General features: G+C 43.5%; 1 protein-coding gene across 14 annotated transcripts in view; it reads left to right on the forward strand.

Annotated features, from left to right (window-relative positions):
- LOC140496238 (microtubule-associated serine/threonine-protein kinase 4-like) overlaps window positions 1-17,007 on the forward strand; it is a 475,527-nt gene that overhangs the window by 416,709 nt on the left and 41,811 nt on the right. For all 14 annotated transcript variants that reach the window (XM_072595744.1, XM_072595762.1, XM_072595752.1 and 11 more), the window contains 2 exons: window positions 8,666-8,798; window positions 16,149-16,314. In XM_072595744.1, coding sequence (XP_072451845.1) covers window positions 8,666-8,798; window positions 16,149-16,314 — 299 coding nt within the window. The remainder of the gene's footprint in view (window positions 1-8,665; window positions 8,799-16,148; window positions 16,315-17,007) is intronic.

Consider the following 17,007-nt stretch of genomic DNA (forward strand, 5'->3'; position numbering starts at 1 on the left):
GAGGGCGGAAGGGGAGCGTGGACGTGGGCGGAAGGAGGGCGTGGGCGGAAGGGGAGTGGGGGCGTGGGCGGAAGGAGGGCGTGGGCGGAAGGGGAGTGGGGGCGTGGGCGGAAGGAGGGCGTGGGCGGAAGGGGAGCGTGGACGTGGGCGGAAGGAGGGCGTGGGCGGAAGGGGAGTGGGGGCGTGGGCGGAAGGAGGGCGTGGGCGGAAGGGGAGTGGGGGCGTGGGCGGAAGGAGGGCGTGGGCGGAAGGGGAGTGGGGGCGTGGGCGGAAGGAGGGCGTGGGCGTGGGCGGAAGGGGAGCGGGGGCGTGGGCGGAAGGAGGGCGTGGGCGGAAGGGGAGCGGGGGCGTGGGCGGAAGGAGGGCGTGGGCGGAAGGGGAGCGGGGGCGTGGGCGGAAGGGGAGCGGGGGCGTGGGCGGAAGGGGGGCGTGGGCGGAAGGGGAGCGGGGGCGTGGGCGGAAGGAGGGCGTGGGCGGAAGGGGAGCGGGGGCGTGGGCGGAAGGAGGGCGTGGGCGGAAGGGGAGCGGGGGCGTGGGCGGAAGGGGAGCGGGGGCGTGGGCGGAAGGGGAGCGGGGGCGGAAGGGGAGCGGGGGCGGAAGGGGAGCGGGGCAGCGAGGGCAGAAGGGGAGCGGGGCAGCGAGGGCGTGGTTGGAGGGGGAGCGAGGGTGTGGGTGGAAGGGGGGTGAGGGTGTGGGTGGAGGGGGTGCAGTGGTAAAATCAATATCTTTTGCAATGCATGGATCAGCTGAACCTGAAAGTTTAGCCATAACCCACAACCCACAACCCACAACATGATGGGGACAGTGGGCTTTATAAAAAAATTCACTCATGGGACATGGGCATCATTCGCTGAGCCAGCATGTATTTCCTGACCCAAGTTGCTCTTGAGAAGGTCGTGGGGCAGTGCCTTCTTGAACCACTGAAGTCTGTAAGCAAATCCCTAATAACCATTAAAGAGAGAGTTTTGTTCTTGCAACAGTGAAGGAGCAGTGATATATTTCCAAGTCCGGACAGTGAGTGGCTTGGATAGGAACTTGCAGGTGGTGGTGTATGTTCCCACGTATCTGGTTTCCAACAAGAACATTTAAAGAAGAGTGAATGCAGAAACGTACCATAGTTTTTTCCACAATAAAGGGAATGCCCATGACTTCCCTGTCGTCAATTTGTGCGCAAACTGAGAGGTGTCCCAATATGTTCAGGTAGTCTCAACAAACAGTGATGATGTACACATGAAGAATGTGCAACATTTACAAGTGTAAGTTAATTTTGAAACAAATACCCACACCACCATTGTGTCCTCAGTAAGTGTCATGTATAATAGTAAAAATAAGGAGGAACGTTGTGGCTGTTAGGAAGTGTCTCTCTGGATATTCAGGAGGCTCTTACAGCCCACCTGTAAATGTGGTTGTAAAGCCTACTGACAGTGGATTTCCCCAATGAAAACTTTCCCCAATGAAAACTTTCCCCAATGAAAACTTTCCTCAGTGTATGATTGTCCGTCTTTCCCCAGTGTATGATTGTCCGTGTTTCCCCATGCACACTACTCACATTTCACATTTTCCATCAGATCACCTAGAGACAAAAAATGGCAGAACAGAAGTGACACCCACTTCAATATCTGCTATTAGGAGCAGCACACCACAGATCAAATAATTGATTCCAAAGTTCTATGTAAATTACAGCTTTCGAAGGCTGAATTCAGTTCAAGGAAATTTGATTGATAAATCAGCTATCACTCTTTCCTAGGTTGAATCATGGTGAGAGTCAGTAGGAAGAAACTGATGTCATGCATAAAAAGGACTGAGAATGAAAGGGAACAAATATAAATTTTTTTTATATATATAAATGATTTGGATGTGAATCTAGGAGGTATGGTTAGTAATTTTGCAGATGACGCCAAAATTGGAGGTGAATGGACAGCAAAGATGGTTACCTCAGATTACAATGGGACCTTGATCAGATGGGCCAGTGGGCGGAGAGTGGCACATGGAGTTTAATTTTGATAAATGTGGGGTGCTGCATTTTGGAAAAGCAAATAAGGTTAGGACTTATACACTTAATGGTAAGATTCTGGGTAGTGTTGCAGGAGAAAGAGATCTTGGAGTGCAGGTTCATCGTTCCTTGGCAGTGGAGTTGCAGATAGATACGGTGGTAAATAAGGTGTTTGGTATGATTGCATTTATTGGTCAGAGCATTGAGTATAAAAGTTGGTTAGGAGAACGTGAGAACTGCAGATGCTGGAGATCAGGGCAGAGAGTGTGGTGCTGGAACAGAACAGCAGGTCAGACAGCATCCAAGGAGCAGGAGAATTGACGTTTTGGGAATAAGCCTTCGTCAGGAATGAGCTCATTCCTGGTGAAGTGTTTATGCCTGAAACGTGGATTCTTCTGCTCCTTAGATGCTGCCTGACCTGCTGTGCTTTTCCAGCATCACACTCATTGAAGTTGGGATGTCATGTTGCAGCTGTATAGGACATTGGTTAGGCCACTATCGGAATATTGTGTGCAATTCTAGTCTCCCTGTTATAGGAAGGATGTTGTGAAACTTGAAAGGGTTCAGAAAAGATATAAAAGGATGTGGCCTGGGTTGGAGGACTTGAGCTATGGGGGGAGGCTGAATAGACTAGGGCTATTTTCCCTGGAGTGTCAGATGCTGATAGGTGACCTTTATAGAATCATGAGGGGCATGGATAAAGTAAATAGACAAGGACTTTTCCTTGGGGTAGGGGAAGTCAAAATAGAGGGCATAGGTTTGGGGTGAGAGGGGAAAGATTTAAAAGGGACCTAAGGGACAACGTTTTCACACAGAGGATGGAGCGTGTTTGGAATGAGCTGCCAGAGTTGGTAATAGAGGCTGGTACAGTTACAACATTTAAAAGGCACCTGGATGAATAGGAAGGATTTAGAGGGATATGGGCCAAATGCTGGCAAGTAGGACTAGGTTAATTTAAGATATCTGGTCAGCTTGGATGGAAAGGTCTGTTTCCTTGCTGTTTATCTATAGGACTGCATTTGCTTTCGCCAATTAATCCCAGAAATAAATTTTCAAGCCCGTGAGTGGTTAAAGTCCAGAATGCATTGCCTGAATATGGTGGAGTCAAGTAGAGTTGAAGCGCTCAGAGAAGGAATTACATTATTATCTGAAAGAGAGAATGTGCAGGGTTATGGGAGGAGGTAGGACAATGTCACAAAGTGTATTGCTCATTTGGAGAGCTGGTGCAAATACGATGGGCTGAACGATCTCCTTTTGCACTGTAATACTTGTGAGAATCTGTGTTTGGGGCCTTGGCAAGTATTTCCTAAATAATCTGCATTAAACCTTTGGCTGTTCCTTCAGTGCCATTGGTCAAAATTGTGGAGTACCCTCACTAACTGCATTGTGGGCCTAGTACATAGGCCACCCCTCAACATTAATAAATGCTGGGCCCAGCCAGCAGCACCCATATCCTGTCAGTGAATTAAAGAAACATTCTTTGCTTAACCTGACACAAGTAGTAACCTGAGTCAAAAAGTGTGGTGCTGGAAAAGCACAGCAGGTCAGGCAGCATCTGAGGAGCAGGAGGGTCGAGGTTTCAGACATAGGGTCTTCATCAGGAATGTGGGGGAAATGGGCTGGAGGATAAATATGAGGGTGAGGCAGGGAGCAAGATAGCTGGGAAGGCGATAGGTAGAGGCAGGTGGGGGGTGATGGTGATAGGTTGGTGGGGAGGGTGGAGCTGATAGATGGGAAAGAAGATGGGAGGTAGGGCAGGTCAAGAGGATGGTGCTGAGTTGGAGGGTTGGATCAGGGATGAGTTGGGGGGAGGGGAGATTTGGAGACTAGTAAAGTCAATATTGATGCCATGTGGTTGGACAGTCCCAAGGCAGAATATGAGGCGTTCTTCCTCCAGTTGTCAGCTGGCTTGGATTTGGCAGTGGAGGAGGCCCAGAACTTGCAAGTCCTTGTGGGAGAGGGTTTTGAAGTGGTCAGCCAAAGGGCAGTGGGGTGGTTGTTCAGAGATGTCCCTGAACCACTCCACAAGTTGGCATCCTGTCTCCCCGATGCAGGGGAGTTTACATCGAGAGCCCCCTTCACCCTCCACATTCCTGATGAAAGGTTTATGCCTGAAATGTCGACTCTGCTGCGGCTGCTCGATTGCTGCATGACCTGCTGTGCTTTTCCATGGCCACCCTTTTTGACTCTGACTCTCACTGCCGTCCTCACTTTCTACAAGTACTAACCTAGTTAAAGAGGAATTGGTAAGAAAGTGAGAAGAATGCATTTTGTACAAAATCACAAGAGATTAATACTGGGAGCTATTTAACCAGAAGTCCTGAAAGCAGGTGAGGCTAAGCTGAGTCAGGATTCTGAATTCTGGTTGATGTCTCATATCTCCATCTTGAAAGGGACACCTGATATAAATGGGATCGGAGTGTGAAACATCACACTTCTCTCTTCTAACATCAACTTTTTCTAATCTCTCCTTTAGTTATTTTTGTGAATATTTTCTCTTTCCTTGCCATCTTTCAATAGAAATATTGTTTTGCGGTATTCCTTGATAACCATTTGTAATCTTCAAGAATCTCACCAGGCTACCATGCAATCTTTTCAGCCCGAATGATTTAAAACCATAAATATGCAAGTCTATCTTTGTAACTGTAAACCCCTAATAAGAACTTAATCCAGGCTGCATCTTTTCCAATGTTGTTATATCCTTTCCATATTGAAATATCCCAAACTACACATGACCACTAATATCTTTGATAGTCAACACTTTTCTAACCTATGAAAATGTTCTGTGTGAATTGCACTGTTTTCAAATGCATGCTGTCACAGTTTTACTGTTCAGCATTAACTAGTTCTTTTTTAACTGTCCAGGCCCAGAGTTCATATCCTCCTTAGTTCCATTATTCTCTTTGTTGTTTAACAAAATATGTTTTCTGTCAAATAAAAAGGACTGAAAACTCCTCTAACTGTGGAATTCTGGTCTACTTCACAATCTTTCATTTCCCCCTTATCTCCTTTTGGGATTGTTTGTCCTATTGGCTTCTATTGGTTGGATTTTCACGATCATCTCTTAATTTTCTGAACAGCAAGCGTCATTCCCTGAACAGCAAGTGTCATTCCATTATACCCCATGTCAGTGCATTCTAATCTAGATGTAATGCCAAATTATTCTTAGAACATAGAACAATACAGCGCAGAACAGATCCTTCGGCCCTTAATGTTGCGCCGACCTGTGAACTATTCTCAGCTCGTCCCCCTACACTATCCCAAAATCTCCCTAATGTGGCTGAGTTAACTACATTAGCAGGTAGGGCATTCCACGCCCTTACCACACTCTGCGTAGAGAACCTGCCTCTGACATCTGTCTTAAATCTATCACCCCTCAATTTGTAGTTATGCTCTCTCATACAAGCTGACGCCATCATCCTAGGGAAAAGTCTTTCACTGTCTACCCTATCTAATCCTCGGATCATCTTATATGTCTCTATTTCATCCCCCCTTAGCCGCCGCCTTTCCAATGAGAATAGAAAAATTGATGTGGCATTTTTGGCACAAGTCAAGAAATTTGGGCTGGTCTGGGACTTGAGCCTCTGACCTCTCGCAAGTCTACGTATTAGAAGACCTGAAGCGAGAACCATACCACTAGACCAATAACCCACAGGCTGAGGTCTTCTTTTTACCTTTGCCACTCTTAATTTATTTCTTGGTCAGGACACCTTTTTCTATCTTCACGTTTCATTATTCTCATACCATAACCAGAGAATGAGGAGCAGGAGTCGGTAGTTCAGCCTCTCACGTCTGCTTCACCACTCATTGCGATTGTGGCTGATGACATCTCGTGGGCCCTCCAACAGCCTGATGCCTTCTGTCGATGTTTTCCTCAAGAATTGCCTCCATTAAGTCAACCACCTTAGTTTTTCCACTCCCTTTATTTGCTGTGACTGCCCTCTCTGAAAGTGCCACAATTTACTTCCTCCGTTCTGCATCCAAATATTATCAAAATCTTCTGACAAAGTGTACAACAATGTTGTATCATTACTTAGCCCAAGTATTAACACTCTGACAACAAATTACTTCCTTCTGGCCTGGAATCTCGGTACCAAACACTAAGCTACCACTTTCCAAACTGCAACCACTGTCAGCTTTTCTGGATATTTCTTCCTTCCCCCATGCTGCCTCTAACTGTACAGATACCCATGCATGCACAGTACATTTCTACCTTTAGCCAATTTTCAGCTGGTTCTAGGTGCATATTCCACACTGCCCATTGAAAGAACTCCACAGAGACTGGTATCCCATGACCAAGTTACCTTTTGTTTATACATAAACAGTCCTCAGCTATAGTACTGCCCCATACAGAGTCAGGCTCCAGAGTCTCACTAACTTTTTTTTCATAAAATATGTCAGCCAGGGTTCTCTGATTGGACCATGTTAACAGCTCCAACCATATTCTGAGGTTCAGCTGGCCAGCCCTGTTACAATCATTACACTCGTTGTTCTGTGTCTAACTCTCTACACCTAGAAGTGATCTCACAAAGCAGACTTGTTTGTTGAAATCTGGAACTCTTCCCTCATAACATTATTGAGACTGACAGCCAATTGAACATTTCCGAATGAAGATTGATGGATTCGGATTTGAGCAAGGATCTTCCGGGCAGAAAACCAAAGCAGGTAGAGATCAGCCATATTCTAACTGAATGACAGAACAAAGGAGCAGCAATGGATCAGTGTTACGTTGAGCTTTCAGTTCAGCACAGGAGATAGTATCTGACTAACACAGCAGCCAGCACCATCTGAGGTGGATGCAGCTGATGTATAAATTGCGTGGATTTCCAGAGATAAATCTGTAGTGCTGAGTTGTTGTATCATATCCATATGAGGGCTATGCAATCTGATGAGTAACAGTATACTTAGCTGGAAGGTAATGGAAATGAACAATCTGTAAACAGTGACTTGGAAAGAATAGATTTCAAAAGCATGCAATCTAGAAAGTATTTTCATTCATTTTTAGTCGAGCAAGATAGAGACTGTTAAAACTTACTGGAGAATGTACCTTGGTTAGTCTTTTTTAGCCAGTTGATCCATTTGACAAATGCTAGAGTGCAGTTCAGAAAAGGTTCATTATGATGATCCCAGTACAGAGGGACTGTCTTATGAACAAAAGGCTAAACAGGTTGGAACTTGACTCACCTGGAATTTAGATGAATGAGAGGTGATCTCATTGAAACATACCAAATTTTTAAGAGACTTCACACGGTAAATGCTGAGAGGATGTTGCCCCTCATGAGTGTGTCTCGGACTAGAGGGCATAGTCTCAGACTAAAGGGGGGTGCCAATTGAAGACTGAGATGAGGAGTTTCTTTTCTATTGGTTGAGGGTCTTCATGCAATAGAGCGCAGTGAAGGCAGATATATATGTAAAGGCTTATATATATGTAAAGCTGAGGTAGATAGATTCTTGGTCACTCGAAGAATGAAGGGAAATGAGGCAAAGGCAGAAGAGGGTATGTGAGGAATGTCATTTCCACCTTAATCCTATTGATTGGTGGAGCAGACTCAAGGGGCGAGACGGCCTGTTCTTGTTCCTGTTCCTGTTCCTATCTCTTACCGAAGCAAAACTCCGGGAATCTGAAAGAAAATATGCAAAGATCACAAATCTCTGAGGGTGTGCACATAAATACTTAAGTTTATCCTCACAAAAGTTGAGCATGAAAGTACAATGCTCAAATATTATTCAGTGTAAGAGAATCTAGGGTAGCAATAATCGAAATGACATGATCACTTTATAAAAGTGGAAATCATTGGGGATCAGATCATGTTGTAATTATAACTTGTTAACCCAGATGACATTTTTGATGCGAGAACTGAAATGAGCCTGCAGGATTACAGTAAGAAGTTCTCCGCCTGGACAGCCATAGTGTAGAAAATGGTTGATCAAGTGGTGCCAGATTAGAAACAAGAGGTTGGAATTTGTGGAATTGGATGTGAGATGTTATACTCTGCTGGAAACTTGAAAGGTATTCATTGTAATCTCATAAATTTGTACTACTTTAGCTCTATTAAACATCTTTTGTATAAATGGTTGGTATTAACGAGCAGCTCATTAAGGTGAAATTCTCATTGTTTTAGAGCTTGAGAAGCTTTTCAAAGCAGCAGTAGAAACCCTGCTCTCCAGCAGGGCTCATTCAAAACAGAGGTTGCTGGAAAATCTCAGTATGCCTGGCCACATCTGTGGAGTGAAATCAGAGTTAATGTTTCAGGGCCTTGAAAGGTCAAGTGGACTTGAAATGCTAACTCTGATTTCTCTCCACAGGTATTGCCAGATCTGCTGAGCTTTTCCAGCAATTCCTGTTTTGTTTCCAATTTCCATCATCCACAGTTTTTTTCAGTTAGCGAAAAATAATTCATTTATCTCCAGTATTTTCAACCACAGGTTTATATCAAATATTGGACTTATTTTGTGGTATTAATTTTTTCCCACTACCCCATCCCCACCCAAAATCTCTAGTGAGAATCTGTGCTTGGTTTTACAAAATTACTGTGATAAAGTAATCGTTTTCAGTGGCTTCCTTTCTCTGAGTTTGATCTAGTAAGTGTTCAGAATTCCATTGCCAGTTAAAGTTTCGGTTAGAAATGTACTTTAGAGGAACTGAATTATGCATTTTCCTTTTCTCTGCAGTTTGCTTGTAACATCATTGGGACACATCAAGCTGACAGATTTTGGATTGTCAAAAGTTGGGTTGATGAACATGACAACTAACCTTTATGAAGGACACATTGAGAAGGATGCCAGAGAATTCTTGGACAAACAGGTGAGAGCCACATGGGGCTGTGTACGGCAGTAGTTTTGCTGACTGGCATCCCTGCTGTCTCAGCTGCTCCATACTGTCGAGGTTTGAAAGCTTGAAGCAAGATTCAACATGTCAACTACTTGAAAACAATATTCTTTTCCTTTTTGAGCCTGTCACATAATTAAATTCCACGGTTTAGAAACAGTCCAGATTACTTATACTGCGGAATGCTAAACACAAATGAGGTATCGGACAAATATCAGATGCAGTAATTTGATGCCCAACTCAAGTTTTTCAAATCTCTGTGTTAGTACTTGACCTTTCACATTTCAATAAACAAGCTTCTTTGTGTTTAGACAAGCGTTCTGTATATAAGTGGTGTCTGATGACTATTGGTCACTTATTATCGATGGTCACATTTGTGAAAGAACATCCATACGTTCCATCAGGAATGTTTAATTCTGCAAAAATGTCAACAAAATAATCCGAGTTGGATCATGCAACTTAGTTGAAACTACTCCCAAAATAAGTGAACTGTATCAATGATACTCTTGTATCATTGCTTAGCTTAGCATTACACATCATGGAAAGAATTTACCTGGGTATTGAAGGTGTGATGAGAGATTACTGTTTTTCCAGTTCTTGAGATGTTCAATCAGAAAATCTTTCTTGGAGCAAGTGACACCAACCAATATAAACCTAGTCAAACTTGAATCATTCTTGCAATAATTGACAGAGATTTGAATTCATAGTACGGAGGAACTCGAAAAATTGGAAACTAAACAGAAGGAAGGATTGAAGGAAATATATAAAAATAAATGGAACACCGACTTAAAGAAAATTCAACAAGTAAATTCATGTATGGTAGCTACACAAATCTTGACTATTTAGCTAATAGTGAGAATGAGGTAAATTTAGGAAAAAAAAATGAAAATGTATTCACTGCTACTAACTGGGATGTGGGGGTAATACTGAGGTCCACATTCCCACTACATTTTCCCTCTTTCCTCTTCCCCTTTTTCCTCTCTGGGAATGTTCAGATTTGACTTAAGCAGAAATGTCAACTCGTTTTCATCCTTAAATAACAAAATGGATGCTTCTGCTCTCAAATGGCAAGCATCATTCAAGGAGTAAACAAAGACCCATCACAAAACAAATAGCAATCTATGCAGAATAATTCAAAAATCTGTAACCTGTGTTAAATCTCAGATTATGTCCCATTTCCCTTCAGCACACTTCATTGCAGAATGACCATAATTTGGTCCCTGATATAGTTACACTTCCACTCTACTGTGTTTAATGACTCATTTTGATGTACATGACAAATAATATTAAAAGGCTACTTGCTCCTTATGATTTAGTGCAATGGGAAGCACTTATATGTCTAGTTTCTATTAGGGCAGGATATAGTCTGCCATTTCTCTTCCATGATTGCTGTTTTTAGTGTTGTTGGTTTAAATATTTCTAATGTCACAGCTAGAGTGAGCAAATTTTATCATAAAGCAATTGAGGAAACACAGCAGTTTTACTGTAATATTTATCTCTATTCAATATATGTTTGTGTACATTTATTTGCTTTACCTCACCATTCCAATAGACTATATTCCTTACTATTGTAAGAAAAACGAACATTGCTTTATTACAGTATTGCTTCATTTGACAAAAATGCTAACAAACTTCTATATTATGATGCAAAACATTTTTAAATGAATTGAAAAATGTAGCTAATGATTCAAAAGGCTGCTTTCAACGCTACTTGTCCAATGGCAACTGGGCCAGTAGGCAGTTAAAATCAGGGCAGAGATATAAACCCTCCAATCCCATGGTGTTTTAGTGACCTGCCAATTGACAACTTGGTTTTTCTTTAAAAATGCGGACCGTGGCCCCTTTGCCAGGAAGCCTAGACACAAGTGGGTTGGGGGCGGTGGGGGGAGGGAGCCAAAAGATTCCGGAAACTTCTAGTAAATTTTATTCCTTGCCCACAAACAATCTCTCCTGCCTGCTGTACTGTTGGGACTACTAAATTAGATCACTGGGTGATGCCTCCTGTGAGCTAAACACACACTCATATCAAGTGGCCAGCGAGCTCTTTGAAGATGGACTGACCACCTTGACTCTACTGACAGGTTTAGCTGCTCACATTCACTGAAGATATAAAATGAAAAATTGAATCTACTTGTCAGTAAAATAATCATGTGGTAAAACCACACAGGAGACTGCAAGCCATCCATAAGCTATCAAGTTAAGTGAACGTTTTCTGGGGTACACCTCCATTGTACTCAGTATTAAGCTCTTGAGTTCTGAAGAAAGGTCACTTTGATTTCCCCCCTCCAATGCTGTCAGATCTATTGAGCTTTTCCAGCAATTTCCATTTTTGTTTCAGATTTCCAGCATCTGCAGTTCTTTCAGGTTTTGTTTAAGCTCTTAGGAATGTGTGTTTAAACAACCTAATAACTTCCAATCATTGCTAACCCCATCTCTATCCATCAGTGATAGCTCTTATCTTTAGATACTCAGACATTTACAGCACAGAAGGCAAGCCATTCAGCTGATCATGTCCACACTAGTCAACAAAGATGTGACTAGATTAATCCCATTTTCCAGCTCTAGGCCCATAGCCCTCGAAGCTATGGCAATGCAATTGAATATATAACTATTGCTGAGATGTTATGTTACAAGAGTTTCTGACTCAAACACCCTTCCAAACATTGAGTGTGAGATTCCCACCACCCTCTGGGTGAAAAACATTCACCTGAATTCCACCTCTTACTTTAAATCTCTAACTCCTGGCTATTGCTGCTTCTACTAATGAAAAATTGTCTTCCTCTCCATCCTATCTGTGACTCTTAGAGTCATAGAGATGTACAGCATGGAAACAGACCCTTCGGTCCAACTTGTCCACGCTGACCAGATATCCCAACCCAATCTAGTCCCACCTGCCAGCACCCGGATCATATCCCTACAAACCCTTTCTCTTCATATACCCATCCAAATGCCTCTTAAATGTTGCAATTGTACCAGCCTCCACCACATCCTGTGGCAGCTCATTCCACACACATACCACCCTCTGCATGAAAAAGTTGCCCCAAAGGTCTCTTTTATATCTTTCCCCTCTCACCATAAACCTATGCCCTCTAGTTCTGGACTCCCCGACCCCAGGGAAAAGACTGTCTATTTACCCTATCCATCCCCCTCATAATTTTGTAAACCTCTATAAGGTCACCCTTCAGCCTCCGACGCTCCAGGAAAAACAGCCCCAGCTTGATCAGCCTCTCCCTATAGCTCAAATCCTCCAACCCTGGCAACATCCTTGTAAATCTTTTCTGAACTCTTTCAAGTTTCACAACATCTTTCCGATAGGAAGGAGACCAGAATTGCATGCAATATTCCAACAGTGGCCTAACCAATGTCCTGTACAGCCGCAACATGACCTCCCAACTCCTGTACTCAATACTCTGACCAATAAAAGAAAGCATACCAAACACCTGCTTCACTATCCTATCTACCTGCGACTCCACTTTCAAGGAGCTATGAACCTGCACTCCAAGGTCTCTTTGTTCAGCAACACTCCCTAGGACCTTACCATTAAGTGTATAAGTCCTGCTAAGATTTGCTTTCACAAAATGCAGCACGTCGCATTTATCTGAATTAAACTCCATCTGCCACTTCTCAGCCCATTGGCCCATCTGGTCAAGATCCTGTTGTAATCTGAGGTAACCCTCTTCGCTGTCCACTACACCTCCAATTTTGGTGTCATCTGCAAACTTACTAACTGTACCCCTTATGCTCGCATCCAAATCATTTATGTAAATGACAAAAAGTAGAGGGCCCTGCACCAATCCTTGTGGCACTCCAGTGGTCACAGGCATCCAGTCTGAAAAACAACCCGCCACCACCATCCTCTGTCTTCTACCTTTGAGCCAGTTCTGTATCCAAATGGCTAGTTCTCCCTGTATTCCATGAGATCTAACCTTGCTAATCAATCTCCCATGGGGAACCTTGTCGAACGCCTTACTGAAGTCATATAGATCACATCTACTGCTCCGCCCTCATCAATCTTCTTTGTTACTTCATCAAAAAACTCAATCAAGTTTGTGAGACATGATTTCCCACGCACAAAGCCATATTGACTATCCCGAATCAGTCCTTGCCTTTCCAAATACATATACATCCTGTCCCTTAGAATTCCCTCCAACAACTTGCCCACCACCGAAGTCAGGCTCACTGGTCTATAGTTCCCTGGCTTGTCCTTACCACCCTTCTTAAACAGTGGCACCACATTTGCCAACCTCCAGTCTTCTGGCACCTCACCTGTGACTATCGATGATACAAATATCTCAGCAAGAGGCCCAGCAATCACTTCTCTAGTTTCCCACAGAGTTCTCGGGTACACCTGATCAGGTCCGGGGGATTTATCCACCTTTAACTGTTTCAAGACATCCAGCACTTCCTCCTTATAATCTTATACACCTCCATCAGGCCCCCACTTAACTTCAGGTTGTACATTTGCTCTCTGAGCTGGAAGGTTTGTTTTCAGGCGTTTCATCACCATGCTCAGTAACATCATCTGTGAGCCTCCAGTGAAGCGCTGGTATTATGTCCTGCTTTCTGTTTATGTGTCTAGGTCTCTTAAGGTGGGTAATATCATTTCCGGTTCTTTTTCTCAGAGGATGGTGAATGGGGTCCAAATCAAAGTGTTTATTGATGGAGTTCTGGTTAGAATGCCAAGCCTCTAGGAATTCCAGTGCGTGTCTCTGTTTAGCCTGTCCTAGGATGGATGTGTTGTCCCAGTCAAAGTCGTGTCCTTCCTTGTCTGTATGTAAGGATACTAGTGATAGTGGGTCATGTCTTTTGGTGGCTAGTTGGTGTTCATGTATCTGATGGCTAGTTTTCTGCCTGTTTGTTTGCCGTAGTATTTGTTACAGTCCTTGCATGGTATTTTGTAAATTACATTCATTTTGCTGGTTGTTTACATAGGGTCCTTTAGGTTCATTAGTCGCTGTTTAAGTGTGTTGGTAAGATTGTGGGCTACCATGATGCCAAGGGGTCTGAGAGGTCTGGAAGTAATTTCAGAGATGTCTTTGATGTAAAGTAATGTGAAGGGTGGTAAGGACAAGCCAGGGAACTATAGACCAGTGAGCCTGACCTCGGTCATGTCTGCTTGTTTGGGTTTGTTGTTGAGGAATCGGTGGATTGTGTTTATTGGGTGCCCGTTCTTCCATATACTTCCATATACTTCCATATACTTATGGCTGTTCATAGTTCCTCGGTGCTGCAGTGTTGTGGCTCATTGAAATAATGTCCTGATGCAGCTCCGTTTGTGGGTATTGGGATAATTTCTTCTGTAGTTAAGTATTTGGTCTGTGTGTGTTGTTTTTCTATAGACGCTGGTTTGAAGTTCTCCATTAAATGTTCTTTTACTGTGACATCTAGGAATGGGAACTTGTTGTTCTCCTCGTCTTTTGTGAATGTTATCCCTGTCAGGATATTGTTAATGATATTGTAGGTTTCCTCTAATTTCTGTTTTGTAATCACAAAGGTATCTTCCAGGTACTGGACCCAAAGTTTGGATTGGAGTGTTGGGAGGGCTGTTTGTTCAATTCTCTTCATTTATGCTCTTGCTAGGAACCCTGATATTAGGGATCCTATGGGTATTCTGTTAGTTTGTTTGTAGGTCTTGTTATTTAATGTGAAGTGGGTGGTGACGCACAGGTCCACTAGCTTGAGAATGCTGTCCTTGCTGATGTGGTGCTGTCCGGTGTTTGTGTCCTTGGTTCCTCTAGTAGTGCAGACAGTGGTTCTTTGGTCAGGTTAATGTTAATTAATGTGAACAGGGCTGTTATGTCAAAGGAGACCATTATTTCGTCCTCTTCTATTTTGGTCTCTTTGGTGTTCAGGAGTTCTTGGGTAGAGAGGATGGAGTGGCATGCGTTTTCCACTAGATATTTCAGTTTTTGGTGGAGTTCCTTGGCTAGTCTGTATGTCGGTGTTCCAGGTAGAGAGACTATGGGTATGGGGATGGGGGGGGCGGGGAGGCGGGGGGAGGGGGAGTGGTGTGGGGGGTGGGGGGGCGGGGGGGCGGGGGGAGCGGTGGGGGAGGGGGAGTGGTGTGGGGGGGGGGGCGGGGGGAGCGGGGAGTGGTGTGGGTGGTGGGGCCTGGTTTATGTACTTTAGATAGCCTGTAGTAGCGGGGTGTGTTGAATCCATCTGATTTCATTTTTTTGGAAGTCTATCTTATTTAACTGTCCTGATTTCTGAAGCCTTTTCAATGTGGATGGGATATCGTTTTCTAATTGTGGGGTTGGGTCTATTGCCACCTGTTGGTAAGTGTCAGTATCTGCAAACTTTTTCAATGTACTCCATTCTGTTTAGAATGATTTGGACCCCATCGACCATCCTCTGAGAAAAGTAGCCAGAAATGAAGACCCATAAATAGAAAGCGGGACATAATGCCAGCGTTTCACCGGGGGCTCATTGACGATGTTACCTAGCATGGTGACAAAATGTCTAAAATCAAACATTCCAGCTCAGTAAGCAAACTCACAACCTGAACCTCAACCTGAGCTACAAATCTTCTCAAAAATCACCCCACTTAATTCCCTTAACCACATAACCCCAGGCTATCCAATCGTTCCTCATAATTAAAACCCGGCAGCAGCCTGGTAAACCCATCTACCAGGCCCGCTGTCCAAGAAAGGCCACCAGCATTCTCAAAGATCCATCCCACCCTGCCAATGTTTTTCTACAACCTCTGTCATCAGGAAGAAGGTACAGAAACCTGAACACGCACACACACACAAGCCGGTTTCAAAACAGTTTCTACCCTACTGTTATTAGAATACTCAATGGACCAACAAACTCTTAACCTTTGCCAGTACCTGTGTTTTTGTTTTTTGCCGCTGTTTACCTATTATTTACTTCTCTATGCTACTAAACTATGTGATCTGCCTGTATTGCTCACAAGAAAAGCTTTTAACTGTGCCTTGGTACACGTGACAATAAATTCAATTCAATTCAATTCATTCAAGAGGCCCTCTAGTGCAGTCACATCTTTCCCATAATGTCGTGACCAAAAACAGTTCTCCAGTTGTGGTTTAATTGTTACAGAGTCATAGTCATACAGCTCAGAAACAGACTCTTTGGTCCAACCAGTCCATGCCTAACATAATCCCAAACTAAATTAGTCTCACCTGCCTGCTCCTGGCCCATATCCCTCCAATCCTTTGCTACTCATGTATCTATCCAAATATTTTTAAGTGTTGTAATTATACCCACATCCACCACTTCCTCAGGAAGTTCATTTCATATGTGAACCACCCTCTGTAAAAGAATTGCCTCTTCTGTCTATTTTTAAATCTTATTCTTTTGCAGGTTTGTGGAACTCCAGAATACATAGCTCCTGAAGTAATTCTGCGGCAAGGATACGGCAAACCAGTGGATTGGTGGGCCATGGGGATTATTCTTTACGAATTTGTGGTTGGATGTGTCCCTTTTTTTGGAGACACACCTGAGGAGCTGTTTGGCCAAGTGATTAGTGGTAAGCATCAAGAAATATCTGAATATGTAATCCTTGCCAAGGAGGGGGAGAAACTAACATAAGACTGTAGTTTGAAGGCAGGGTTTTTTTACCCTCAGTAAATGCTAATATCAATGTCAATTTCAGTGTCTTTAGCTAAACAATCGATATCTACAAACTCAGGTTTATTTCAGTTTGCAATTTTTTGTTTTGAAAAATGATTTCTTTCATCCTTGCTGAAATATCGGATGTAGTCCACAGAGGCACGCTGACAAGTTCTGTGAATAGTGCATCTATGTACCCAGCTGGCTTAACTCAAAACTGATGTGGCATTTCGATTTTTTTTTCCCCTGAAACACTGCTTGCCTGACACTCTGGATACTTGGAAGGAATCATTTTGGGGAAATGTTACTCCAATTTCTAGGGGGGGGGGTTTGTCGTCTTCCATCTGCATTGTTTCCAAATCAATTTCAAGATGCAACACCTTTTTAAAGGGAAATTTTGAGGGAAAATGCTTGTTCATATAAATTCTTCCGCCAACTAAAGGTATTAGGAGTATCTGAGAATAAAAAGAAATGAAATGTTTGAAATACTTAGCAGCAGAAAAAGATAAAACAACAAGGGGTGATGGACCTGAAATGTCATTCTGATTTCCCCTTCCACAGATGTTACCCCACCTGCTGAGCAGCTTCACCAGTTCCTGTCTTTATTTCA

The sequence above is a fragment of the Chiloscyllium punctatum genome, chromosome 2 (genome assembly GCF_047496795.1).
Source record: "Chiloscyllium punctatum isolate Juve2018m chromosome 2, sChiPun1.3, whole genome shotgun sequence".
Classification (NCBI taxonomy): Eukaryota; Metazoa; Chordata; class Chondrichthyes; order Orectolobiformes; family Hemiscylliidae; genus Chiloscyllium; species Chiloscyllium punctatum.